The sequence below is a fragment of the Odontesthes bonariensis genome, chromosome 14 (assembly GCF_027942865.1).
Source record: "Odontesthes bonariensis isolate fOdoBon6 chromosome 14, fOdoBon6.hap1, whole genome shotgun sequence".
NCBI classification, from domain to species: domain Eukaryota; kingdom Metazoa; phylum Chordata; class Actinopteri; order Atheriniformes; family Atherinopsidae; genus Odontesthes; species Odontesthes bonariensis.
In genome coordinates this window covers 29600025-29607710 of record NC_134519.1, presented here as the reverse complement: position 1 = coordinate 29607710, position 7686 = coordinate 29600025, and the positions used below count along the sequence as shown (strand labels likewise).

The 7686-nt window shown below is 41.5% G+C and overlaps 1 protein-coding gene across 1 annotated transcript; it reads right to left on the bottom strand.

Annotated features, from left to right (window-relative positions):
- Positions 1 to 656: 656 nt before the first annotated feature.
- mgst3a (microsomal glutathione S-transferase 3a) lies at positions 657 to 2116 on the bottom strand. Its single transcript, XM_075483945.1, has 6 exons — positions 2007 to 2116; positions 1575 to 1701; positions 1402 to 1475; positions 1208 to 1265; positions 1011 to 1083; positions 657 to 903 (listed from the first exon to the last, which is right to left on the bottom strand). The coding sequence occupies exons 2-6, from the start codon at positions 1689 to 1691 to the stop codon at positions 764 to 766; spliced, it is 462 nt and encodes a 153-aa protein (XP_075340060.1). The 5' UTR covers positions 1692 to 1701; positions 2007 to 2116; the 3' UTR covers positions 657 to 763.
- Positions 2117 to 7686: the final 5570 nt, after the last annotated feature.

Below are 7686 nucleotides of genomic sequence, written 5' to 3'. Positions count from 1 at the left end.
CTGTACTCACAAAGCGATGCATTTGGAAGTTTGAAAATAGTCCAGGAGTTTATTATTATCAACACAAGCCTGATAGCTTCTCTGCAGCTAAAGCTACGTCGACGTCACTCCAAGGCGCCGGGAGCTTCAAAGTAAGATGAGGGTTGATCTACTACTGTAGACAACAAAGTATATGCTATATTCTACATGTTTTTTTATGAATTTTTGTGTTGTAGAGTTGTGAAATTATTTTATCAATGGAGAAATTGAGCAGCCTTGCTTTGTTGTCTACAGTAGTAGATCAACCCTCATCTTACTTTGAAGCTCCCGGCGCCTTGGAGTGACGTCGACGTAGCTTTAGCTGCAGAGAAGCTATCAGGCTTGTGTTGATAATAATAAACTCCTGGACTATTTTCAAACTTCCAAATGCATCGCTTTGTGAGTACAGACCATATTAGTACTACTGTAGAAGTTTGGTGTCATGGCATGTGATTTTAGTGTGGTAATTTTGGAGATACGGACCTGGATCCATTAACCCTTGTACGAAGCTATTCGGGATAACTCAGTAACTCAGCTGATGTTCAGCCAATATCGAAAAAACTGCGGGTGGGCTACTTGGCTGGATATCACCGTTCAAATGACCCCAGGTTGAATTTACTCCGGAGTATCACTTTAAGAATGATTTAAAAGCACATTTAACAAAAAGTACAGTTCATACAATGCTATCAGTGCCGTGATTATAATTATGACATAGCAAACCCAACGCTGAGCTCTCTGTCCGGCATTAAGAAGCGTTTATTTGGCGGAAGGGCCTCATCCGCAGTCCTTGCCAGCCCAGAAGATGGCAACCAAAGTTTAAAGTGGTCATCATCATCCCTATAAAAGCGATATTCCCAAACCCCCCCCTCATTCTCTTCTTGGGATCTGATAGAGACGGGGAACAAGAATAACAACAATGGCACTGTGGCACCATGTTTTGAAACAAAAGCATACAAAAATACAATGCAAACATGAACTGCCCAGCATCTTACCCCCTGAAGAGTACCCGTGTGCGTAGACCTCTCTGCCGACAATCCAAATAGCTCCAAGTCCACTGACAAGACGCTGCGATAGACACGAGCATGGAAATAAAACACTAAGATTTGCTTCAATTCTGTGCTTTCCAAAGAATAAATGACTTATGTATATGCATGTGTATACATGCATGACAGTGCAAGAAAAAACTCACCGGGCAATGCAAACCACCAACAGCCAGGCAGAACAGAAAGGCGGGGTACATTTCCAGGCTGGTGAGAGGTGACATCAGTGTGTTAACCTTCACCTGCTTTTACTTCGATATCAGTGCATCTAGACAGCGTGGCACAATGCAAGGCTGCGTGCGCAGAGATCAGAGGCATTTTCTTCTTTTAATGTTCAGCTTACGTGTTCTGATGTGCACGCTGGATGCAGTTGAAGATGTTTCCAGTCTCTGGGTCATCGCTGTACATCTTGGGATACTGCAAGGCAAGGCGGGGATTATTAACACAGGTGTGTACCTTTCAAAAGATCAGATCATCGTGGGCTATTCTCTTAGAAGAATGGACGCCCCTGCTCACCTGCACGTTGTACTTCTTCCGGGCTTTGCCTACTTGAATAGCCAGGTGGCCAACCATGACCATACTGGCAAAGCCAGTCACCACGACCAATCCATACTCCTTAGAAAGCACAACCATTCTGACCAAGCTGACAGAGCAGAAATAGTCTATTAGTTATAGTTAGTCAGGTTTTTTATTTTTTTATTTTATTTTATTTACAGCAGCTGCGTCATTTAACCTATAAATCAACTTTAACAGACAACAATTAGCTCAAACTAATGACTTTTAAAAGGAACAGTGAGATGAGAAAGTGAGCTGTTGGCAGCAGCTCTGAGCAAAGGGCGTTTTAAAAACGAAAGGTCGCGGAATAGGTTGGAAGCAAACCATTTGGAAGCGTACGTTTCAAATAAAATCACAGCGGTAACAAAGGCGCAAGCCATAACGATACATTACCTCAAACAAACGATAGGCTGAAGGCTCTGCTGCTCCCGTACAGTCGCAGTGACGGTTCAAGTACAACAGAAGTTAACTAGTGGACTGTTTCCGCGTGCGTGCGTCTTTACGTCATATAAAAGCACAGGTGAGGCGGGGCGGCGGTAGCTCTCTGGACGTCGTAACTAATTTATTATTTTCGACAGTTTTACAGCTAGCGTGTTTTATCAGAAGCCAATAGAGGGAGTGGAGTTTTTCTACCCCTGCATGTGCTCCTATGTCCACCTTTGTCTGTCCCATATTTAGTCGTGTCTGTTCCGCTGTAGAGGCTACGGGCTGCCCCCACTCTTACCCTTAGTACTGTAACTGTACAAGAATCTGATTATCAGTAACTTATGTGCTGTGGCAATGGTTACTGTGCTCAGCAAGAACATTTACGCCCCCCCTCCCCCCCCTTGAAAAGACCCTCCGAATGTAAAAACGGCCCACTGGCGTCAAGTATCTGAACAATTGCACAGTTCAAGTAAACGTGCAGGTCGCTCTGACTTGCAGGGGCGCAGATAGGATTTTGGAACTGGGGGGGACAAAGCTGCCAGCAGCACCCCCCCCCCCCCCCCCCCCCCCCCCCCCCCCCGCCGCCGCCGCCGCAACCAACCCTCAACCATGTGTTGTGCGTAACAATATATAGCCATGATATAACCCATCAAACTCAATTGCCCATCAATGCAAGAAATAAAGCGTATTGATTGTGGATTTGTAAATAAGTACTCGACATGAGTTTTCAATAAATGGCCTCAAATGCAAATAGATTAAGTGAAGGATCCAAAAACCTCTTTCCTCTGATCCTTGCCCCGAATAAACTGTTGGGCAATGTCTTTCCTGTTCAGATTGTCCAGCCTTTCTTGATGGATGTGGCACACTGCCATTCCATTCAGCCTTTTTTGGGTCATGGTGGACCGCAACCACGTTTTAAGCCTCCGCAAGCCACAGAAACTTTGTTCTGACAGGACATCTTCAAATGCGAAATACCCCTCGACATTAAGACTATGTTTTTCGGACACATACCTGAGGGATGGCTGAAAAGAGATAAGCACCTCATAAATATCCTGCTAATGGCTTGCAAAAAGAATATTACCAGGAAATGGTTATCACAAGAGAGCCCAACTGTCAACATCTGGATGGACATCACAATGGACATATATAAAATGGAGAGAATAACAGCATTTGTTAATCTTAAACTGGAGAAATTCACCTCATACTGGGAAAGCTGGGTCAACTATGTCACGCCCCATAGGCCTGATTTCATTTTTACAAATCAATGACTATGCCATATAAAAAGGATCACTCCCCACTTTGTACATATTCTTGTGTGTTTTTGTTGTTGTTTGGTTCTTTCGTTTTTTTTCTATCGTTTAGACATAAAACAAAAATACCACTTTGGCATTTAGGACAGACAAGAGATGCAAGATATATGCATATGTACCGGATGTGAATGTTTGTTTCTGAATGTCAATAAAAAAAAAATTTAAAAAAAAAATTTAAAAAAAGAAACTTCGTTCTGCCTCAGCAGACGATGCGGGCACTACCATTAACAACACGAACTTCAACGGGCATTGCTTTTAAGATCTGTTCAGCATCTGCAGTGGTTTCGAAACTGTAGGCTACCTGTTCTTGAACATGGCTAACTGAATTTTCAAATCTTGCCACTGCAGCTCAGGGTAACGTATGGCACAGTTTACTTACAGTTGATGCTTTTTGAAAAAAGGATGCAATAGTTTTCTGCTTTTTCGGGTTGGCTGGCCTCATCATGCATGCCGTGTTGGTAGGTTATGGAGTCCTGAACTAGGAGCTGTCCCACTGATGCCTGTCATACGCGTTCTGGGTAACTATGGCAACCAGGCTCGAGACGACGACGTAGCCTGCCCAGCTCAACAACCGAATATTAATATCTGTCTTTGTTTGGTTTTGTGTGAGTTGTTGCAAAGCATGCACTGACATGCAATAAACCTAATGTTAATTTATCTTTTGATTTCCCCGTGAGGTTTGCCTTAAGCAAAGAAAGAAAGCAGAGGTTGTTTTTTTTTTTAAGGTGAGGGGGACGGATCGAAGGGGAAGCCAGTTCTGGCTGGATGCAATTGAGTGTAATACCGTTTCTCGCCACATAGCCCATAATATTCGTCCGGGGAGGCGCTATTTCGCACATTGCAAAATGCGAAGAAAGAAAGCAGAGATGTGTTTCTCCATAAAAGTGAGGGGGACGGATCCAAGTGAATCAAAATCTGGGTGTGTCGAGACACACCCTCTATCTGCGCGCATGCTGACTCCTATTATCATTCAGGCCTGTTACATTCCCCTTTAAGCCGCTGGGCGTGGAGTTCCTGTGTGTACACTGTACAGAGGTGACTTGGCATTACTCCTAAAGTGCCTGAGGAGATCGAGTCCGAAGTCTGTTACTTTTTTAAAAATTATTTTCCAGTTGGTTCATCTGAGAGCCTTTCGTGACTTTGACGTGACTTTGACTTGCCTTTTCTGATTTAGATTTCCATTAATTGGAATAGCCTATAGCCTGACGCTTTCGTGATATTGTCTAGTTTTTGTTCTAAGTTATCTTATTTGATTCCACATAATTGTGTATATGTTGCTGTATGAAGCACTTTTGAAGCACGAAGCACACACATTTAGCAAAGTGCGTGTAAGTAAAGTTTGTTATTATTATCATCATCATTATTATTAATGCACAGGAACACCAGATAAATCTCCATTGATTGGAGAAAAAAAAAGTGTTCTTTTTCTTTTTTTCTTTTTTGGTCTTTTTCTTCAATCTGTGATTTTTTTTGTGTGTGTTGGATTATTTGTAGATGTATTGAAATTAAACTGTGAGAAATTTAGGGAGAAAATCACAATTTGCTGAAGCTGTTAATCTGACATGTGGCCCCAACTATGCACTGTGTGAAAACTAATGCTTTCTAATAAATGTCACCACCTACTGGGTGTGTTCACTGTATTTCAGCAGGGATAATGATATGTTGTCCTCCACCATGTTAATTTTTTTTCTGCTTTAGTTGCTGGTTAGTTTACATCAATGATCACACATAGTCTCTACAGCACTTAAAAATCATGTAAAATATGATGACTCCTGACTTAACTACCCAATCATAAGATTGGCCAAGTAGTTCCATTCCACCACATCTCGGTGGCTGACTATTTCATAATAAGTTAGGCTTCTTACGTAAACAGTTTACTTTAGAGTTCACAAACCAAAAAAAAAAAAAAAAGTTTTAAAACCACTCAGTACAACCAGGAGAAGCAGTGACTCCCTTAGCTGGAAATGTCAGGAGAGGTTTCGCCACAGAAGAGAGGAAAAACAGTGTATCTCCTAAAACAAGTTGCAGAAAAGATCCTTTGGAGATAATCTTGTTGCAAGTGTATGTTCAGCTCCTCCCCTCCGGTTTCTTCCAAAGCCTGCTGTCGTCTCCAGATTGTGAAACAGAGTCACTGTGTGTGACTGATGATCCTGTTCAACACGGCTTTCCCTTATGTGACGGCTTTCACTCCACAATTAATCCTTTTTTTATTGCTGACATTTTGACTTGGTATTACAAGCACAGGTGCAAGATAGCTCGTGTCTTTAAAAGTGCCCCGGTGACAGTTGATAATATCAACAACCTGATCCAGAGGGCTGATGGGATGAAGCCAAATAATCTTTCCTCAGTTGAAGTGAATTAAGATGGAACGAATCGGGCTTTTCTGTGTCGTATATCAGGCCCCACTGAGGCATGCAAACCACTGTTAGTGGTTTCATTCGTTCAACAGGCTCACGGTGCTACGTGGCATAGGAGTGAAACCATAAAGTTATTTGAGCTTTTGCCATATGATGTTTGTTAGATGTGTTTAGGTCTTAGTCAGGCCTGTATGCCACCAGCATCTGAAGTCGATCAACCTGTTTCAAAGTGGTTGTTACCATAAAAACAGGTTTTTACGGATGGAAGACCAGTTGCTCAACAACTGAGACATGACTAGCATGCAGTCACCCATGTTTTACAGTGTCCATTAACCAAGTTTTTCCATGCGTAGTTTGTCTTTTTTGTGTCATTATAATGTGGAATGTGACAGTGCAAAAAAAAAGTGGTTGAATCAAATACTAAGAACATACAGTCGCTATTCCTGCTGCGAGTGTGTGATCAAATATGCAGGAGGTCCCTTCACAAATGGGAAGTGTGGATGAAAACCATGTGAACCTGTGTTTTGAAGAGTCTGTTTGCCTTGTGAAGCTGCAACCAAAGAAGCTTCTAGCCTTCGACAGCAAAAAGTAAAGGGTCAGGGTAATATAAGATGAATTTTTACAATGCTAAAACTATCTTTTTTACCCTCCCTGAGAGCAAGTGCGCCTTCTCATTATGCTCAGTGGGATATTGAAACCTGCAACTGTGCATATGCTTTTTAAAACAGGTTTGACTGTCGTGGCTGAGAAATGACTGGACTCTTGCTCGCTGTGCTCATGTATAATGAAAATCTGTGTTAAGGCCCGAAATCAGAAATAGTTAGGATTGTATGGAAAACACATACACACACACACAAAAAAACCCAAGTAAATTTGACATTTTTATTTATTTGCAGACAGGATAAATCCAAGATATTTCACGTTTAGTCACATCGAATTCATGTCATTTATTAACATACCTGCATTTTTTCTCATTTCAGAATCGCAACATATTCCCAAAAAAGTTGGAACATCAAAGCTTTTACCTCGCTTCAGTGTTGCTATTTCTACTCATGACATTTGAAAAGATGTTTCTGGCAATGACGGGACTGCCCGATGAAACGTTTCAGGTGTTATTTTTCTCCAATAGTTCCTGCAAACAGGGTCTAAGATGTGGAAGAGTACAGGGTCATTGTCACATTTTTTCATTTCAATACTCTCCCCACACTGTCTGTTGGGGACAGTTCAGGACTGGAGGCAGGCCAGTCCAGTACCTGTACCGTCTTCTTGTCTATCTTTGTTCCTCAAAAATTCCTCAGACTTTTGTGGATATCGCTTTTGCTACAAATCGTGACAACAATCAGGTGTGGGCTTCATCTGTTTTAAATAAAAAAAAGTTTTATTCATTTGCATAATTACTATCCCTTAATTGCGCCCAGTCTAAACTTTTTTTGGGAATGTGTTGCAGTATATCTTAGATTCATAATGTCTGCAATGAAATAAAAGTCAAAGTAAATGTCTGCTATGGGGTTGGAAATAAATTGGAACAGCCGTCAGTCAAAATCTGTGGCAAAACTTGCAAAGTTCCAAACAATGCACCAATAAAGAGATTATAATTAGGGCTGGGCAAGTTAACTCGTTATTATCGCGTTAACTCGTCAATTATTTAACGCATTAGCGCAGGTTTTATTATTTATTTTATTTTGTAAAAGTCTGTTGCTCACAGGCTTTTATTTTGTAAAAGAAAGTAATCGGCGGATCCACCAAACATGGAGAAGGGTACGGAACTTTTACTCGGCCATTTTCATTTTAAAGTTCTTCCAGACGGCGGAGTCGACAGAACCAAAGTCATCTGTAAACACTGCCAAGTTGAATCGTCTTATCACCGTAGTAGTTCCAGTCTAAAATATCAGTTAAAGGCAAAACACACAACTGATACCAGCAAGTCATTCAAGGAAACAGACAGTGGAGCTAGGCTTCTACATAAAAATGCTGATGTTA

What these genes read in the sequence shown, in the direction of transcription:
- mgst3a (XM_075483945.1), bottom strand. Translation starts at nt 1,691, where the DNA reads ATGGTTGTGCTTTCTAAGGAGTATGGATTGGTCGTGGTGACTGGCTTT. An exon ending in GGAAGAAGTACAACGTGCAG is followed by an intron (nt 1,476 to 1,574) that starts GTGAGCAGGGGC and finishes CTTGCCTTGCAG; the next exon opens with TATCCCAAGATGTACAGCGA. An exon ending in TTGGTGGTTTGCATTGCCCG is followed by an intron (nt 1,084 to 1,207) that starts GTGAGTTTTTTC and finishes TGTCTATCGCAG; the next exon opens with CGTCTTGTCAGTGGACTTGG.